The sequence below is a fragment of the Phragmites australis genome, chromosome 2 (assembly GCF_958298935.1).
Source record: "Phragmites australis chromosome 2, lpPhrAust1.1, whole genome shotgun sequence".
Taxonomy (NCBI): Eukaryota; Viridiplantae; Streptophyta; class Magnoliopsida; order Poales; family Poaceae; genus Phragmites; species Phragmites australis.
The window spans coordinates 11,594,523-11,615,206 of record NC_084922.1 but is presented as its reverse complement, the minus strand read 5'-3'; the positions used below and the strand labels follow the sequence as shown (position 1 = coordinate 11,615,206).

At 41.2% G+C, this 20,684-nt stretch overlaps 2 protein-coding genes across 3 annotated transcripts; one reads left to right on the top strand and one right to left on the bottom strand.

Annotated features, from left to right (window-relative positions):
* Positions 1 to 53: 53 nt before the first annotated feature.
* On the bottom strand, positions 54 to 6,878 carry LOC133899695 (transcription factor TGA2.3). 2 transcript variants are annotated; one of them, XM_062340737.1, is made up of 9 exons: positions 6,461 to 6,878; positions 5,256 to 5,381; positions 4,067 to 4,144; positions 3,917 to 3,976; positions 2,065 to 2,142; positions 1,929 to 1,980; positions 1,552 to 1,823; positions 726 to 971; positions 54 to 566 (listed from the first exon to the last, which is right to left on the bottom strand). In XM_062340737.1, the coding sequence occupies exons 2-9, from the start codon at positions 5,316 to 5,318 to the stop codon at positions 420 to 422; spliced, it is 996 nt and encodes a 331-aa protein (XP_062196721.1). In that variant the 5' UTR covers positions 5,319 to 5,381; positions 6,461 to 6,878; the 3' UTR covers positions 54 to 419. The 2 variants fall into 2 exon arrangements, with proteins under 2 accessions (XP_062196721.1, XP_062196728.1); XM_062340744.1 differs by lacking the exon at positions 6,461 to 6,878 and adding an exon at positions 5,688 to 6,410.
* Positions 6,879 to 13,089: 6,211 nt separating this feature from the next.
* LOC133899709 (leucine-rich repeat protein 1-like) lies at positions 13,090 to 20,011 on the top strand. The gene is made up of 6 exons (XM_062340755.1): positions 13,090 to 13,462; positions 14,781 to 14,852; positions 15,558 to 15,701; positions 15,868 to 15,939; positions 16,036 to 16,107; positions 19,591 to 20,011. Exons 1-6 carry the CDS (start codon positions 13,245 to 13,247, stop codon positions 19,658 to 19,660), a joined length of 648 nt encoding a protein of 215 aa, XP_062196739.1. The 5' UTR covers positions 13,090 to 13,244; the 3' UTR covers positions 19,661 to 20,011.
* The last annotated feature ends 673 nt before the right edge of the window (positions 20,012 to 20,684 follow it).

The following is a 20,684-nucleotide window of genomic DNA, read 5'->3' as shown; positions in this document are numbered from 1 at the left end:
GAGAAAAAAAAATCATTACACATGGCCAACAGAATTGGTCATAAGGCAGTGAATTGGTCATATATCGTTGGTTGGATTATTGCTGGATAGTTTTTTACAACATGTCAAATGTTCTCAGGAGAATTGATCGATGTCAATGTGCATTCCAATGATTCTCTGCAAATCAGGAGCATAAAGACCCATGGGTAATGAAGAACAGAAGGAAACAACAATATTACAGCACTAGATAATACAACATGAACCAGGAACTAACGCACTTAACTATATGGCTAAGCTACATCAACACAGCAACCCTTTCGATTGTAGTATGTGCAGATATCTCCGAATCAAGTCTGTTGCAGTCCTGTCAAACCTTCCTGATAAGATAACCATCGGATCCCAAACTGTGAAAAGTATTGCAGTCAAATCACATGTGCTCGCTATTCCTTCGGTCGGGCAAGCCAGAGAGAACTCAGGGCACGGAGTCGTGAAGAGTAATCACTTATCACAAGAAAAGCCCGAGCAGCCTGCCTAGTGGTCAGGATCCTTTGCAACTGTTGTAGGGTCTGCAGCCGCAGGTTGTCAGCCTTGATACAGCAAAGGAAGGAGTCGTAAGTAGCAGGATTTAGCGTATGATTTTAAACTATAGTCAACAGAATTCACATGCTCCAGACTCTCTTGATCGCCACATATCAAGTCAAGCCCCTTATCTATGCTGAACATACATGTTCAATGAGAGTTAATACCTGACGAAGGAAATTTTCAAGAGTTCCAAGCTTTCCCATGGCCATGGCCATTTGACCCATGTAGTTTGCCACATTTCCTGTTGATCCAGAAGAGGAAAGTGACCCAGCCAAGGTTTCTGCCAAGGACTGCTGAAGGGCTTCCATTCCTTGTGAAAGAGCATCCTCAGCCTGCTGTGAAGACTGCTGAAGGTTGCCTATCCCTGACAGCTGTTGCTCAGCGAGAGGTTCAAGCTGTGTCGAAAGAAGCTGCAGTTTTCGTATTTATTTAGTATCTTGTCAATAAAATCACCAGTGCTCAAAAAGAAAAGAATTAACGCACTGCCCAATGACCACAAAACACAAAGCAAAGACACATGATTGTGCATTCTCCAAATTGGTAATTTGCATGTATGTCCCAACATAGTAATTCAAGTAACATAATAGTATATCTCAGATTCTCAGTATGCACATAAATCCTAGAGGTTTTAGACTCATAATACCGCTGATCCAAATGTAAGCATCTTAGGATTTTTTTGACCATTAATATATAGATAATTATGCGGATTGAGAGCATAAAATTGATATTACTGACTCATCATTGAAAATACTTTCACAACAAATAATTCTTTTTAGTTCAGAAAACATATTTTCATATAAATCACTAGTCAAAGTGTCACAGCAGATACCTAGTCGACGTGCTAAACGACTTTACATTTGGAATCAGAGGGAGTACATCTGTTCATTCTACAGTAAAATCTTATAGTTCAACTCTCATTGTATTAATAAGATGTGCTTTGCTGCTCCAGGAGGGCCCAAAAGATTATAAGCACATTCTAAGGTTACATACCTTTAAAACCTCAGATGGTCGGAAACCTCCCAGCCACAAGAAACACCTTTCCGCTGGTGTCTTCCACATGCCCGATAAGACATGAAAGACATCTGCCTTGGCTGCATTTCCTTTCAGCCTGAAAATCTCATTGTAGTGTGACATGATCTTTTCAACAACACTATGGAGATCATTATCACTGGCATGGGCACTAACTCCAGCCCTTAGCTCACTAATTTGCCGATTGTGTTCTTCCAACCACCGAGCGTACTCCATGTCAAAAGCCAATGCCCCTGTAAGAAAACGGCAGTTTTTTCCATAAAAAAGAAGGGAATTACTGCCTGGATACTTCTGTGGTAATGATCAAGCAAAAATTATCCGTGGCAACCAATGATTACCATTTCCACTCTTGGAGTGTGACTGATCAACTGAGCCAGATATAAAAATGCCCTGTGAGAGAGAATTTCTTAAGCAAACTTCAATTGAAGCCAATAGCACCCAGAGCTGTAAACAGCACATGCAATAGGAGTAAACCTGTTGACGGGCTCGTTGCAACTCCTGCTCTAGTTGGGTAAGTTTTAGCCTGCTGTTCTCCAACTGTTGAACATATGCCTATAGAAATAGCAGAATTACCGATCAATACCACAACAATAGCCATGGGCAATATACATGTGAAATTGGGAAGGGGCTTCCTTTAGTGGGCCTCATATAGAAAAGTTTGTGAATCTCAAAGCAAAAGCAGTTAGTAATTATGTACTGACTATTAGTTTGGCTTGATGAGATTCTATTTAAAGAAGTTGACTTGACGAGTATATTCAGCATCCATTGAAACTAAAGGGGCCCCTGATCAAAGGCCACAACAAAACATGCAGTGAATTTTTCTTGCTTGTTGCTAGTATGTGGTGTATGATTGAAGAAAACAGTTAATATTAGCACAAGAACAGTAATACTGAGTGAGTACATCATGCTCTCCATTAAGGTAGCACTTTAATCTCAATGGTCTCCATTAGCCGTCTGCCGGCGCCGGCAGCACTGTTGAACAAACACCGTATTGATGTATGTATCCTATTGAGCTAACCCAGGTATTTTTCCGTAACAGCCGGATCTTTTACAAACAGAAGATGTCCTTTTTTCAGGCAAAACAAAATAGGATCAGAAGAGATATATGAGATATTTTGGACAACAAACTAATTGTACCATAGAGATGATTTGCCCCTGGTTTTAAATAACTAATCGTGTTTTAACATTCATAGACTTCTCATAGAAAAGGACCACCGAAGCAAACCCCCATTGGAAAATAAACAGGATCGTGCTGAACTTTTCATAGAAAACTTTATAGAGCAAAATTCACTTTGCACCATATATTAGTGAACTTGGTGCACTTTGAACCACATTTAACAATAGGTGTCACTTTAAACCATATATTTTACGCTAATCTTTCACTTTGCACCGTATAAAGATTGGACCTTTGATCGTGTTCAAGTGACGAGCAGTTTCATCCACCTCAGCTCCACGGATTTAGCTGGGAGGGTGGATTGTTGTTTACAGCCCAAGCTTTCTTCCTCTCGCTTCACGATTCGTTGTATGCTTCCCATTTGGCCTCAAGTTGCTAGAGTTGTCTCTCCATATCGGGCCTCCAGAATCCAATTACCACCGCTTGTACACTTCGTCATCTGTTTATATTCCTCGCTGGCGCTGCCACCTCAAGTTACCGCCTGCACAGCCACTCCTCTCCATCCATGTCTATCATGATGTTGCCTTTTGGATGGTCGGCAACACCATAAACTCAATATCATCCTACGTGGCATGGAGAGATGGTTCTAGCAACTTAAGGCCAAAGGGGAAGTAACGAAGAATGAAACCGAGAGGAATAAAGCTTGGTCTGGAAACAGCAGTCCACCCTCTCAGATGAATATGTAAGTTGAGATGGATGGAACTGCTTGTCACATGAGCATAGTCAAAAGTCGATTCCTTAAACATGGTGCAAATTGAAATATTAACATCAAATATATGGTTCAAAGTGAAAGTTGATGTTAAAGATGGTTCAAAGTGCACCAAGTACACTAATATATGGTCCGATGTGAAATTTACTCAACTTTATACTAACGCTTTTTAGTGTAATAGTTTACTAGAAACTTTCACGATACTCAAGTAAAGCTCCACAAGAAGCTAAACTCATACAAACAACAACATATGCGCAATATACTGTGTACAATGATACCAGTAACTGAACTCAAACTCAAACAGAAGAAATGAAAAACTGAACTTTTATAGCAGAATACTATGCATAAGATACAGAAGAAGTAGCAGAACAAAACATCAAGTAGGTAAAAGTTTATAAAAAAGCACTACTTTACGTGCAGACTAAAAACTAACATCTACATACCTTTTTCCTCAAACGACTCTTTCTTGCAGCCTCGCGATTTTGAGCAAGCCGCCGCAGTGTCTGCAAACTAAATTATGAGCAAAACATTTCTTGCAAATTGCAAGTGCAAAAATATGAATAAAAAAGCTAATGCTACTTCAAAATATGTACCTTATGATCTTCATGTTTATCCTTGGATCTGTCACTGGAGTCTGAAACAGCAACAAGAGCACCCTGGCCTGGTTCAAGCTGCAGATGACAGCATAAGTATCAAGCTTCCACCATTCCTATCTTTAGAATTTTCCTCCCTTAGATTTCCAACGTTTTATGTTAAAAATGAATGAGAAGTTTTCTACTTCTCTCAAAAGGAAAATTAAGTTTTCTACTTCTCTGAAAAGGAAAATTACTTTACTTTTTTAATTTCAACTTTGATTCTTGAATGGAGAAAGTATAGCCCTAGTGCTTGAAACTTATGTAAAAGTAAAATGTGGTCACCGACCCTAATTTTGTTTCTCATAATCATTAATCGTACTAGTGTTGATTCCCCCTATCACTTTGTCTGCTAGGGTCTTGTATACCATATGTTTGTCAATGCAAAAAAGTTCTAACAGGGTTTGCAAATAATTCAAGGAGTTGAAGGGTTCAAATCAAGAAAATTATATGGTTTACAGATCATATTTAACAAGCGTGACATAACTTTGCCAGGTACATACAAATCCAACTGCTCTTGTTGTTTTTTCAGGACTCCCTGATTTGGTGGGCATGTATGTGACTTGTCCATGCAGCACACATAGTTCTATTGGATTATTAAATGTCAAGGTTTATTCTAGAGATTTCTTTAGGAAATCTCAGCACCATCAAGAGTCCTGATGGGATCTACATGAATTCTCCGATGTAACCTGTGTTGCAAGAGCGGTTCAGCAACACAGATATTTTCAAATCAGAAGTTAAAATATAACTAGTCATTTGTAGCACATACCATTATGCCAATGTATACTGAATGTTACAGTACACACATCTTCCCCAATTTTTACAAATAATTGAAGGAACCAGACGCTACAGAATTTTCTTACAAGAAAACCTCTATGAACATACTTTGTTTGGTACACCTCACTAGTTCAACTTTCATTGTCTCTCTTGCTCAAATTGTTTAGCTGCGATAGTGGACCTCATATAACTACATGGAACATTTGCAGATATATGGTTTCTAGCTAAAATGACTTTTGGCATCACACGTTACATCAATGATGCTTCACACAATAATAAAGAAAAATAATTAGGTCATTCTCCACTCCATAGCATGAAGCCAGACAATAGATGTTTACGTCAAATACCTCAGATGAAGATCAACGAGACTTACCCCATGGTTATCGTCAGTATCATCTGTTGATGTATCTGTTCTGGGGCTGCCATCTGCCATCATAGGCTACCCACAATTCTTAAAATGTGGCCTCCAGAGAGGGAGGCTAAGTCAATTTGTTACTGCCTGTTTGTCAACGAAGAAAACATGTCAAAGAGACATAATATAAAGAAAAGATTAAAAAATTGATGAAACTTGACACTAGTAAACACGATCAGTCCACCACCAATTCAGTTCCAAATACCCAGTTAGAAATGGAGTGCAGACAATATATAATTAGATGAACTGGCTCCAATGGTAGGATTGGATAAAAACAACAGATCTCAACAAACAAGAGATACCAGTCAAGTACCACTTCAACAAACAAGCGCTTATCTACTTCATGAATAAAGTTCCGAATACAGGATAGTGAATATCAAGCCAAGCAGTCACCTGACATGCATATTCATGACTCCTTTGCAGGCCTCACGAACTCATTTGTGTAGTTGGGCAGTTGCCACCAATAAATGAACATAATAACATTTCAATTGGTGATGATTGTGAAACCAAAAGAATCATGCTTCTACCTCCTAACACCTTATAAACATACATACAGTTTGGTTTATCGTTTTTACAAAGGAACAAATCAACCATGGATCCTACGGGACTGCAGGAGTCCAGAGTGAAATATGCCAAACATCAGTAACAGAAAAAGAATACCTAGCATTCGGAGAATTCACAATTTGATTGTGCGTACATAAAGGCTGCTCCATGGATATATAAGTAAACAGGGAAGATACAAAGGATGCAAAAAACTTAGGGTCAAATTTGAATATGAATTGCTCTGCTTCAAATAAAACCTAAGAACCATAAGGCAGAGCCCTGTTTTTTTTAATGCAGGACAAATAGATGCATCTCCTGAGAAATTCAAAAACAGTAGATTTTGACACTATGAATATCACGCAGCAAGATCATTCATCATTTCCAATCATCGCGAGTTCAGATCGCCTAGTAGGCTAGCAACCGTTTGTTTTTTCGTCCTATCGGGAGCTACCGCGGAACCAGAGCCGAGCCCAAAAAGCCAACACGGTAAGCGCGACCCAGGAGCGAGAACAGCACAGCTCAAGCTCGCCGCAAGCTATCACACAGAACTCATCGCGCAAACCAGGGGAGAAAAGGCGCGGGCCCCGGACCACCCCGAACCAATCGAAAGGGAGCGGCTTTACCTTGCCGCGAAGCCGCCAAGCGCACCACACGGGTGCCGCTGCCGGGAGCTGACTCCCCGAGCTGCTGCCGCCGCCGGCGGCGCTGCCCCGAACGAGGCGGCTGCGGCTGCAGGCCCCTTCCGCCGCCTCTTTCCGGGGAGGAGGAGAAGGGCGCGCGAGGGAGGCGGACGGGATGGGGGTTTGAGGGCGGTGGGCTCCCCGGAATTGGAATGGAACAAACCCTAGATTTTTTGCTTTCCTTTTTTAACTCTGGGAGAACTGGAGAAGACGAAAGGAGAGTGCGAGAGCGGTGGGAGCTGGCTGCCGCCGGTATCCTGACCGCAAGTGTCCGGACTGGCGGACTCCCGAAGTCCTCGCTCACCGCACCGCGGACACGGCCGGCCGAAGAGCGGGGGCGACTGCCGCTGCCGGCTGGGGCCAGGGCGAGAAATTTCAGTATTTGCCACCCAATTCGCGTGCCTCTCTGGAATTGCCATCCAATTCGCGTGCCTTTCAGAATATAACACCGGACACGCGAATTTCTTCAGAATACGACATCCGCGCCAACACCTTTGGCGCGGAGGTGCCCTTTTCGCAATTTCGTACCATTATGCCCATAAGTACTGTTCATTGTCAGCGCCAATGCCGTTGGCGTGGAGAAATGTACTTTACGCGCCAAAGTCTTTGGCGCTGACCCACTACTCCTAGCACCAGCAGCATACAAGCATCATACTCTCTGTATTGCTGGCGCTGGACTGCTAAACCTCCGCGCCAACGGCATTGGCGCTGACAATGAACAGTACTTAGGGGCATAATGGTACGAATTTGCGAAAAGGGCACCTCCGCGCCAAAGGTGTTGGCGCGGATGTCGTATTCTGAAGAAATTCGCGTGTCCGGTGTTATATTCTGAAAGGCACGCGAATTGGATGGCAATTCCAGAGAGGCACGCGAATTGGGTGGCAAATACTGAAATTTCTCGGCCAGGGCAGTCCTCCAGCTCCGAGCCTCCGAACCCACGTACAAAAAGAAGGAAACAACATTATCAGTATCAGGTACGAATAGCAAATAGCACGGCGGTAGCGAATCGTGGATAGCGGGCGGATGCAAGGTTCTAATAGCGTATTTTATAAAATACTCGCAAAGTTTCAATACTTACATGTATGTAACTTAAAAGAAAAAACAAACATCAAGTTTTTCTTATTACATATCACAAGATGATAAGAGTCACAAAATAGATTAAGTTGAAGTTCAACTATCTATGAAGAGAATAAAATCCATCCTCTAACAGCTTTTATCATTTGTCATCATCGTCCAAAGCACCGACCTTATTATTTTTATGGTCGTTTGAATCATCTGTATAGGAAAAATATTATGGCATGTCTGTTTCATACCTATGTTTACCATATCTAAGATTAGCTAAGTGTGACTAATAAATTTGTAGTTATAAATGTGACAAAGTTAGTTAAAAAATTAAGTGAATAGCGTGTGGATCGGTAGCATAACAAACTATGGCTTGGCACAATTATGACAGTCAACCAAATATCTACTAAAAATATATAGCGTGACTAAACGTAAGCGTGAACCAAACAAACCCGTCCCCTCCTCTTCCTCTTCATTGCTAGAAGATTCAATTTTTTTTCTTCGTCATCTCCTTCCATAATCAAATAGCGAGACTTCTTTACTTTACTTGATGAACCTCTATATACAAATTGTTTTTGTTGTGATGCATCATCATCTACGATCCATTCATTTGGTGGCTCATGGTCAACAAATTTTGGAACAAGTGGGTCACTATTCTTTTGAGAATATTTCTATTGCAGCCTCTCATTAAACATGACAAAGACAAGAGCATCCAAAACTTATTATGTACACGGAGACCACATATTGTTTTGGAACAACAATTGCTATAACACAAAGGAATAGTCCAACAATCTCTCTAAAAATGATTCTTAATTTTTCTAACATCAAATGAAGATATCTTCAAGTTTATTGATCCTTTACTTGATGTTGTAGCAAGTTGGTGGTCTGTACATGTGACTGACGCTAAAGATTTAAAGAAGATGGCGATATGAATCGTCTAAATTGTATTCTAATTAATTATAAAAAATGATCTATAACATAATTACATTCATAATGATTAACTAAAATCTAATTCTGATAGTACCAGCACATGTTTTGCGTCTAAGATCGAAACATATATCTTTCTAACATATAACATCACAGTAAAAACTTGAGAAATAGTGAGTAATTAGATTATATTATAAGTTCTTAAGTACTTAATTATTTACACAATTTACAATAAAAAGAAAGTTAGAAGGGTAAATAACAGATCACCTCTTAACCAAAATTAGAAACTACGCAACGGATGATAACACCTATTAACATCAAAAGCTAAGTAAAGCTATATACATTTAGTCTCCACCCAAAAACACACTACACGAGTAGTTTGTACTACACATTCTCGCCTTCTACATTGGCGGGTATGAAGTAGCTAAACATGAGCTCCTCCTCACCGACAGAATCTAAAAGAGCAGCGTAAGTACGAAAGTACTCACAAGATTTAATCCATAATAGGTACATATAATAATCTGATTTCAAAGATTATGCATTTAAGTTATTAGCAAGTAGTAGGTCACAAAATTAAGTAAATTTATAAGCGTAAGCAACCTAACATTTATATGTGAGCATCTATACTTAACTCAGAATACATCTATCCTGCAAGACCAACCTACACATATATGTAAAAGGAACCATCTTATAGAATCAATAATCCTCGACAACCAAATCTAACATACTATATCATATTACTAAATTCGTAAACTCTATGACCTATACGGATGGATAAAAACATGCTCATGACTGAGAGCGCAACAATTCGAATTGTTCTTACACCCAGCAGGGGGTATAACTTTACCCATACGACCTGATCTATCCTTTGACCCCCGAGACAACCTTTTTCATATCCGAAACTACCCACTTACATATGTCCCTATGGCACCAGGGTTACCATGAGCGTGTCCCGAACACCTCTAGCTCCCTGCAACCCTACTTCTTCTTTATTTTTCTTACACATCGTAGGGATGCACAACAAGCATCAGCACGGCGTATGATACTCTGCTCACTCACCATTATTCGAATATGTGGTTGTACGAAAAGTGCTAAAATCAACGACACTAACGAATGGTGCTTAAACGATGCAAACGGTCTATATTATCCGGTTCCACTCTCAACCTACCCCTAGCACCGCCCATATCTCACCTCATCTCACATCTCATAGATCCCATATCATTATCCTTATAATTGTGAATAATAAATAAGCTCTAAGCTCGCGAACAATGGTTGAATCATCGCTCGACTTCTACCGATCTCCTATATATTGCTAAGTATTTTGAACAACTATTAAGTTAGACATCAATAATGTTACCGAGATGATAAGGATATGGATAATTAACAATTTCAAGGTAGAAGTAATGCACTCAACATAAGCTCTACCTATATAAGCCTAACAACGACTCGCTAAGTATGCAAACATACATAAGCAATAACTTATCAATTTAGACTCTATTCAATTCAACCAAAAAGAGTGCAATATGCTTAGATATTTGCTTTGCTACTCTGGCAGTTGTTTGATATTGTCCACACAATACTCACAAAACTCTGGTAGCTCGACATCGCCTTCACTCGCTTAGACCGTTGTCGCAATGCTCTCTAAACAAATCAAGAACGCATTGCATAAACAAATGAACGATGAAAAAAAGTGTAAATGATGCATGCTTGAATAATAAAAAAGCATCGTGTTTAAAATATTTACAAAAGACCGCCAAAAGATTAGGGTTTCAAAATTTGAAACCACAGATAAAGTAACTTAAGCACACAGTCTTGAATGGATGGCGGTCAGACCGACATGCAAGTGGCAATCAAACCACAAGCGTGCAGAGAGTTTAGGCCCTGGCGGTCAGATTGAAGGCATGGTGATGGTCAGACCGCTGACCAACGGTTAGACCAACCCTAACAGTGGTCTGACTCCTAAATTCAGATATTTTGAACCGACCTGCTGGTGGTTAGACCACCATACCCTGTCGGTAGCACCTTCACGGGGTCACTGACGAGGACTACGGCGAAACCTTCGACGGCGAAGGGCACCAAAGTACTCCATAGGACTAAGGGAACACATTCTATGATTGTTCGGATGACACGCACGGTATAAATACGTAAAACCCAAAAAATGAGATATAAACCTAGTATTCACCAGGGTTCGTGGCGAAAATTGAAACGACGATCGCCTTAGGCTAGGAAACGATAGGAAAACGATAGGGGGTGTTTACCTTGGCGTAGAGAAACTTTGTATTGGATCAGAATCCTCTAGAGAAGCTTCAATTCACCGATTGGACTCCCGGAGGGTGAATAAACTCGTGGAGTAAGAAACGGCGAGGAAACCCCTCCGACGGGGAGGAAATGGGGAAGAAGCTTGAGGAAGTCCTTCCGGGAGGTCGTGAGAGTTCCCACCGTCGGTCTATGAACGCATCGAGCGGATCTCACCTTCTCTCTCTAGGGTTTAGGGAGGGAGAGAATGAAATGAGAGAGGGAGGGCGAGATAGAGACCGGTCGATCACTTAAGGGGTGCCTCTGCTGCGCTCTGGCGGTCAAACCGCTAGGGGGCATCGGTCAAACTGTGGAATACCTATGTGGCTGCTCCTTGGCGGTCAGACCACAGTGAGGTCTGGTCAGACCGTGAGAAGGGTTCTTTTGCTAAAATTGTATAACTTTCTCCTCTTTTCATTCTTCTTTCTTTTCTCCTTCTCTCTAAAGTATTTAGGGTTTTCTTAAAGAGCTCTAGGCCAGCTCTAAGTATTTTTAACACATTTAGAACTCAAATTATCAAACAAATACGTCTAAACATCATGTCACAATGATTATACATGCTTAATAACATGATTAGCATTTTGGGATGTGACAGATGGCTATCCGAATTTTACGTTTAACTTATAGTTTTTCTACATGTGACAGAAATTGGAGTGTATTTGAGAGACTAAGTTACCCACTTTTGGTCCTTAAATCTGCATTTTAATATGATAGTTGGCTTTATGTGTTGTTAATTTTTTTAAATAATCTTGAATTGTTAGGCCATTGTATTCATGAAGGTACATTGTAAGAAAAAGACTAGACTGGAACGAAAAGCACCGATATTATCTTGCAACATGACATCATCATGGGTACATATGAGTAGCACATTCTATAACCGCTTTCGTTAGGACCTCTTCCTCCATTTCTTTCTTATTCTCATAGAAGAAGCTTGGGTTCAAGAAATACCCTGCTTTATGCAATAAAGTCTTAAGCTTGCTGTCCCACCTAGCATCTATGATTCTCCAAATGCAGCTATATTTATTTTTCATTTCCATTTAAACATATTGCGATGCCTTTCTTTGCATTGAGAAGATCACCACAAATGTATCCCATTGTAGAAACATCACCATCCACCCTTCTAAGTATAAATGTAAGTGGCTCGAAATAATTTATAACATCTAGCATTTGACTCCAAAATTTATTGTCCGTGACCAAATCATGAGCATTTCGCCCTGCATCCTTTCTAGACCAGGGCAAGTGGCTCAAAATAATTTATAACTCCGTCCTTTAATTCCAGCCAAGTGCTTCTTAAACCTAGTTATGTCACCTTCGAGGTAACATTTGCAGTATTTGCATCTATCTTTATTTTTAGTTTCCTTTCCTGTTAGTGGTAAAGCATGCTTGCTGCATCCTTCCTTGATGTTGATTGGCTTTGGCTCACATTTGTATTTGATGCAGTTGAAAACAATGTGCTTAGGCAACTAGAAACTAAGAAATGGAAGTGCTAAGTCCTAAATTTAAAGTTGCGTAAAGGCAAATTAACTAATGCAATAATGAATATCAAGCAAAATTGATTTGTTTGGAAGATCTTACAGTTGAGCTGAGCAGTAGGCCTATAATATAGGAATTGGAGGTCTGAGCAGTGGAGCTATCGACGAGGCAGTTGGAGTATCAGACAGACATGCTGTTGGATGGTGGCTTAGACGTGCGCCCGCGCGGGCAACATGACACTAGCACTAACGGGCAACGGCCAGTGACTTCCCAGCAGGCTATAGGTCTACAACCGTTTTACCCTGGTAGCATCCAACAGCTTATAGCCTCCGACGGTGGCACGAGAGTTCTGGCGCGCGTGCAATGCTGGCCGATGGCGACCGTGGAGCATTGGATTGAAGGTCTAGAGCATGGGCGCGTGGCACCGGCTCCTCATGGTTGACGCTAGGAAGTTATTCAAGTACTAGATTTTGCACAAGTTAACGGGTCATACGTCATATAAGTTAACAATCTATTATTGTGACTTAACAAGTATAATTATAGTCTTCGACGGTGGCACAGGAGTATGGACGCGCATACAATGCTGACAGCGACAACCGTGGAGCACTAGATTAGATATCTGGAGCATAGGCGTGTGGCTCCGTCTCCTCAGGATTGATATATAAGTTAACAAGCGTAACTGTAGCCCGCGAAATGATATTATTGTTGAAAAGTTACAACTCACTTCATTTGTCTCACTATCTGTAAGTGATAGCGGGGCCCGCTACCGCAATAGTAGGCGGGGCCGATACAAACTTTGTTTATTACCTTGATCAGTTTTCGGCCTGTGCACCGCAGAAGATCCGCGCGGACAAGAATCTCTACCCGCTCCAGTCGCGTCAGTCGTCTCCTCCTCACTCAGTCACTCCCACTTCGCCACTTTCCCCACACCTCTCCTTCCAATCCAAACCCTAGCTAGCGAGCGAGCTCGATGGCCTGGGCGGCGGCTGCGCTGGTTGTCGCGGCGGCGGTAGTGCTGTCGCCGGCCTCCATGGCATCGGCGTCCAACTCCGAGGGCGATGCGCTGTACGCGCTGCGGCGCGCGCTCGCGGACCCCCGGGGCGTGCTGCAGAGCTGGGACCCCACGCTCGTCAACCCCTGCACCTGGTTCCACGTCACGTGCAACCGCGACAACCGCGTCACCCGCGTGTGAGCTCCGCCTCCTCATCTCCCCACTACCCTCAGCTGCTTCTGATTAACCTTGGTTTCGTAGTTGAACGTGCTTGCGAATCGCGATAGTGTCGAGTTCGATAGCGCGTGCCGGTTTGTATGATGTGATGTGCTTGTTTGTTGGAACTTGGAAGTAAGGATCTATTTCAGGTGTGCATATCAACATGTTGGCGCTGGCATACCATATGCGCTACGCAATGAAAATATCAGCTTTGGGACAAATAGGGTAAGCTCCAAAATTGTTGTTCTGTGATGGCTTTAAGCGTTAACCGACCCAATAGTTTTTTGTTGGTCACCTGTTGATTGATATTACTCACATTCTAGTCATGTAATCACGCAGGGGCAGTGTGCCCCGGAGTCCTAAGAGGGCCTTGGACCTCCCTTTCCTGTGACATTTTTTTTTAAAATATTAACCACTTAAGAGGCTCGTCAAATGGTAAAGTGGCCCTCTGCTGTACTTGTCAAAAGTATGTTCAATTAGATAAGACTTTCATTGTATTTTGGTTCAAGCTCTACTGTAATCATGTGTGCATGGCATGCTTGTAGTGTTATGCTGATGCAACTTTGGCGTAGCTGTTGCTAGATGCTCCCACTTTCATTGTACAAGTAGATTAGCAGTCTGCTACGTAATCAGGTCAAAGGTAGCTATCATATCTTTTCGGTTGCAGAAAGCAATTGCTTCATGTAAATGGTTTCTTTTAATGCAACTTTCAGAATGACACTATTTGTTTATAGCAAAACGTACAAGCCTTCCTTTTTTGTTTGTTTTTCTATGACTGCAAAAGTCAATATATTAGTTAATTTTCTCTTTATAAGAAACATAGGAACAACCTGTTGCTTCATTGTGCTGTTTCTGTCTGTACAAGTGCATATCATAAAGAATACAACGCAAAGTATGTTATAGGTCAAAATACGTCTTAAAAATTTTTGACCACCGTGTATCAGAAATGTATAGTTAAGCACCAGCTACTTCTACAATCTCAAGCTAGCAGTTTGTTACAACTTCGTAACGCAAAATACTGATATGAGAAGACAAGGTTGTATGGAATAGCTGTGCTACTGCTGATGTGATCTGTCTTAACTTTATCTATGTTCCTAATTGACATTTTATGGACTTTCTCCACTCAAATAATGTTGAGTCCTGGTCGAACCAAAAACTTTATGTGCCCAGCCATGTGTTTTTTTTTTTTATGTATCTGTTTGTATGAAATGACAATGACATGAACACTTGCTGTAGTCTGTTTCTTTCCAGATGTGTCATTATGTTCAATAATTCTTACGCTTGTGTATCTTGTAGGGATTTGGGTAACTCAAATTTGTCAGGCCGTCTTGTTCCTGAACTGGGGCACCTTGAGAACCTGCAATATCTGTGAGTCTGACTAAACATCCTTTGCTATTTCTTTTCTCTTCTTTTTTTGGAGCTGTGAAGGCCTGAAGCGATCCTACTGAGGTTTGTGCTAGAGGATTCTAATGAAGTCCGTTTAAATAGATTTTATGGTAGGCTTTGAACAATTAGAAAGAAAGGGCCTCTTGCATCACCAGAAAAGTAGAATATAGTGCAATTGGAAAAAAGGTGCCTCTTCCCTTGACCCTAGTGGGTTCGGAACATGATATACTGTTGCTGTTATACTAGACAGTTACATTGTTTCCACTAGCAAAAGAACTGATTCCTCGCCAAAAAAAAAAGAAGCAAAAGAACTGATTGTTTACTCTTCGCATTCCTATTTATGAACTGTTCACATCTCTAACTGTTTGCACCTCTAATTGTTCATACTTAAAATCAAATTTCTCAGTGAGTTTAAGTCAGGGAAATTATGCAAAATAGTAGCTTATTTTTCCTTATATATAGTATCTATTGCCATCTGATCTTGCATCATCGAGTCTTTAGATGTTGAATTATGATGCACAAATAGTTTCATGTTGTTTTATAGCATATGCTTAGCTCATCTAATACTCTGATTCTCTGAATAATTGCATTGATCATCCATTAAACTTTTAACATTGTTTCGAAATTAACTGGTGATTGACTTTTGCATTCATATTATTGCTCTGACATCTTTCTAAATTGTCGCAGAGAACTCTACAAAAATAATATTCAGGGGACTATCCCAGCTGAGCTTGGGAATCTAAAGAGCCTAATCAGCTTGGACCTGTATAACAACAACATCACAGGGACCATACCGAAAGAACTTGGCAAGCTGAAATCCTTAGTATTCCTGTGAGTACCGATACTTTAGTTCAACACAACCAAGTCTGCATCTGCGCTGTTTTCCTTTAAATATATAGTATGCAAACATCACTTCTCTAGTATTCTTTACAGTCTGTGGCACTCGATGTCATGTTAATCAACCCATATATTCTCTCACCTTTATTCGTTTTTGTAGGCGACTTAACGACAACCATTTGAGTGGTTCAATTCCCAGGGAACTGACAAAAATATCTAGCCTCAAAGTGATGTAAGTGCTCAGCTTCCAGTTATGAATTTGCTGATTTACATGTTTTTTTCTGCAAATTTTAATGACAATACTTCATTTTGTTGTGCATGCTTCCAGAGATGTCTCAAACAATGATCTTTGTGGCACAATCCCAACTAGTGGGCCTTTTGAGCATGTACCCTTGAGCAAGTATGATCTACAGACTCCTTGTCAATTCATCTATTAAATTACCTGATTTATTTGCTTCTTGCCTTTCTGCATCTACTGTTCTGCATATATGAGAGGACAAGGGCCATTAGCCATGCTATTCCATCAACACAAAACAAATGTCACTCAAGTTATAAAAATCGATTTATTGAGTCTCAGCTAAGTTTCTGTCTGATTTGAGAGTTGCATATATCTTTTGTAGTAACACTGCTTTGGTTGTTAAGGGCCTGTTTGGTTCATTGTTACACTTTGCCAGACTTTCTCTGGCAGTTGTTTGGTTCGCTGTCACAGTTTTGGCATGCCATAGTTTTTGAGCCTTTGACCCCACCTGTCATAGACTAATTTCTTTACTAAACTTTGTCTAAGGTTTGGCGAGCAATTTGTTTGCCACACCTTAGGCACGATTTTGCCAAAGATGCGGTAATCGATGGTAGTGAACAAACATGCCCTAAATTACTTGTATATTCTTACATGTTAGATAAAAAGAGTGATCTATCCATAAGAGCATCTCCAACTGGTTTCCAATATTTGACCCCCTATATCTTCATATAGGTGTTCTCCCTATCCAGACTGACCCCCTATTTCTCTATGCATTCCAACCGGTCCTCTAAATTTTACCCCCTATATTTCTCGCACCCATATTTTACTGCTTTCCTGTAACTACCAAATTAATTCTAACGGCTATATTTCTAACAAATTTTGACCAACATCTTTTTTTTTTCAACAGCTTTTTTTCCCAACGACTACTTTTTTCCAACGGCTACTATTTTTTACAACAGCTATTTTTTTTCAATGGCTACTTTTTTCCAACAGCTACTTTTGCAACTCTACATATACCCGACCAGCCCCCTGGTTGCCATTCACCAAGTCCCACTCCCTTGTAGTTCCCTCTCTAGCCGAAATTATGACAGCTTGTATCATCATGCATAATATGATCGTTGAAGATGAGCGAGATGCAGAATGTGACAACCATTTCGATGAGATGAGAGAAGTTGTGACAGTTTCTCATCGTCCTATGCTCTTGAATTGCAAGAGTTCCTTCGAACTCATCAAGTGATTACTAATAGGGAAACTCACTCACAGCTTCGCGATGATCTAGTCGAGCACCTATGGGAAAAATATGGAGGGGTGTAGTGTATGTAGCTGTACCAATATATTTGCTACCTATCATGTACTGTTTTTAATTAAGTATGCACATTGTAATAATGTAGTTAGTACCTATTATGTAATGTTTTTAAGTATGCATGTAGTTGTAATAACGTATGGTAATGTATGCAGTTTTTTCATCACATAACAACATCGCTCATACAACTAACATAGATAGTTCATACAACTAACATAGAGTTGGTATAACACACTAAAAGTTCATACGACATACTTAAAGTTCAATATATGAAGTAGCTCAACCCGAGCCTATGCCAAACCGCCGAGCGATGATCTCATCCTGCAATCTCGTAATAGTATAGTCGTTGTCGCTCACTCATACCACTAAGATCCATATTCATCACCTTATCATTTTCAATCCTTCTCCTTGACGCAAAATCTTGTTCCTTCAATTCAATCCTTTTCTTCTCAAGTGCAAGTCTCTCATCATAGCGTTCTTTTTTTGCAACCTCTTTTAAAGCTTTTGCCTTATTCTTCTTAGCCCACATGTTTTCCAATGTTTCCATGTAAAAATTATCTACAGGAGAAACATGATTTTTACCTCATTGTTTTCACTCTTTCTCCACCTTCCTACCTCCTGGCCTAACCACGGGCTCTGAAGTATGACCCTCCCCATCATCCGCTTGATGACTCTCGTTGGTCCCAGGAGTGGACGACATACTTCCAGTGGCGGATGTCTTCTGTTTTTTTGGACGCACTCATCCTTCCACTTTTTCTCGTGCTGCAAGATATTCCAACAATGTAACAATCCGAATGATCCGCCCTTTGGGTCTTTTGACCTATACGATTCACATGCATGCATGACCTACACATGTAAATACGCCTTATTAGACTTGCACCAACATATGAAATGATAATCAAATAAAGAAGAGAACATTATACCTTGCTCTGTCACCCTTTTTTGCCTCCTGTTTTGAATCTGGACATAACATCCACAAAACCGGTTAACACCTAGTATGATAGATCAACAGTGCTGGAGAGAATTGGAATTACGATCAGATGCAAAGTCCTTGTGCTCGTGAAAATAATCAGTAATTCTTTGCCAATACGTAGCACACGATTGTTCATTCCCTTGTATAGCATCTAAACTAACTTCTAGCCATGCCGACACCAACATGTTGTCTTCTTTTACACTGAAATTTTTTGATCTGACCTTTTTTGCTTTTTGGGACGCACCAGCTTCTACATGTGGCAGTTGCTCCTCAGGTGGGCTTACAAATTGACTATCACCCAATACGGTCCATTGTTTTCAATGTTTTGCTCACTCATCAATTCCAAAAAAAATCATCCATTGTTGTAACCTGCACCTGCATAACATAAAATTGTATCATGATACTAATTTTCTAACATTGCAAATTGTAAAGTTAATCAATTTCTAGCATTGCAAAATTGTATCATGGCATAGAGGCGGCCGGCCCTACCTTTTCTTCTCTCCCAATTGGCCTCCATCTCTCTCCAACCGCCCTCTCTGTGTCGACCCCCTCTCTCTCCCAGTCGATCGCCCTCTTCTCTCCCAGCCTGCCTCTTCTCTCCCAGCCTGCCTGCCTCTTCTCTCCCAGCTGGCCTCCCTCTCTCCCAGCCGACCTCCCTCTGTGCCGGCCCTCTCTCGCTCAAATCTAGGGGGCAGCGGCACTATTAGGACTGGAGTCGGTGACCGGGCGACCAAGGGACCGGTGGCGCGGGCGGCCAAGGGGTTCGGTGGCCCTGGGCAAGCGGAGGAACCGGCGGCACAGGGCAAAGCGGAGGAGCCGGCGGCGCGTACCTGGCGTGGTCGGCGAAGGAGATGTCAGTGGCGGGAAGGAGCGGTTGTTGAGGGATAGGGAGCTGGCAGCCGATTCCTAAATCTGAGGATCGATGGATGCGAAGTAGGGATCCCTCAAAAATGAGGAGCCAGATGAGGGATCGGTTGGAGAACTGTTTAACTGTTTTTTGGCTAAAAAATAGGGTAAGTGGTAAGGGTTTGGTTGGAGATGCTCTAGCTACCAGTCTACCATTGTCTTCTATGAACTATTCCATCCATGCTGCAGTATCTGACTTAGGCATACAGTTATTATCAATTTGATTCACTTACATGCTGGGTAAGAATTAAGTGACATTAAACGATTCGCGTGTTGCTATAATTTCTTTTGGATTTCTTGTGGATACATGTTTGGACTTGTTTCACTTGCTCACTTGAATGCTGTCACATGAGATAGCTGGAGGATGACACTTTCCACTCCAGTCAAACTATCAAATATCTGTATGTAAAATTCATTCTGCCGACCTGCCTGCATTTTTTGTAAGCCAATCTTATCTCTGCAGCTTTGACAATAATCCAAGACTAGAAGGCCCAGAGTTGCAAGGGCTTGCAACATATGACACGAACTGCTGAAAGTGTCAAGCTACTCTCTTCACTTGAGCGATACAGGTGGACAGCGGATTAACATTGTTGGAGTACCTGGTAAAGAAGTAAGCCTGATAGCTTGTAGGCTTCTGGAATGCTTGCAAGTGAAAAAAGGGCGCCCAGGTTTACAGGCTTCTAGAATGCTTGCAAGTGAAAAAAGGGCTGCAGCTCATTGGTGTAGATAGTATTTATCGAAGGCACCTAGCGGTCAGTGGAAACCCTCCTGAATTGATGATCCAGCGAAGTGCCGATTTCGCGTACTGTAACGACTAATATTTAATGCCATTTTCATTCACTCATGGTTCGTGTATCATTCAATAATTTTCTGCTTTGGTCAAATTGTTTCAGGCTTTCAGCCTCAGAACTGCCTTTTCTTTTTATGGATTAGCATCATAGGCTGTAATGATGATAGTTGAAATGTCATTTGGGTTTACTCCAGCATGGGTAACATGGTAGGGTGGGCTGTGTACTTTATCGGATAGGCGGCGATGGGCCTGGGCCTGCTCAGAAATAGAGAACTTCATGGACGTTGCATCCTCTCTCAAGAAAAAAACATTGCCATTGCAAAGGTGCACAAGTTGAGAACTACCATTCGGTTGTGAGGTTGACAAGTGGGTCCTAGAGCCACATGTCAGTGACTCGAATGTAGTTTTCCAACTCGAGTGATGTTTGGAATGGTAAGAAGCAATTCAACCTACAACAGAGGCATGTAGCAATGCACCACAGAACTAGTTTCTCACCGTTAATGTTTAGGCTGGTTTGTGATCACAGAATAGCGAACAACTCCACGCTAACTTCAGCTGGGCGATCAGCAAGCTTCCCAAAAATCTTGATGATTTCGCTCATTTCACGCGTAAAACCGCTCAAACAGTACTTCAAGTCAAACTTACACACACTTCATCTCTTCACAAATATGATACTTGGTACTGTTACTTGACTGGAATTGTGGGAAGAGAGATATCCATTCAATAGACTTGAAGTCAATATATAGAGTAGGTCCTTATGAGCCAAT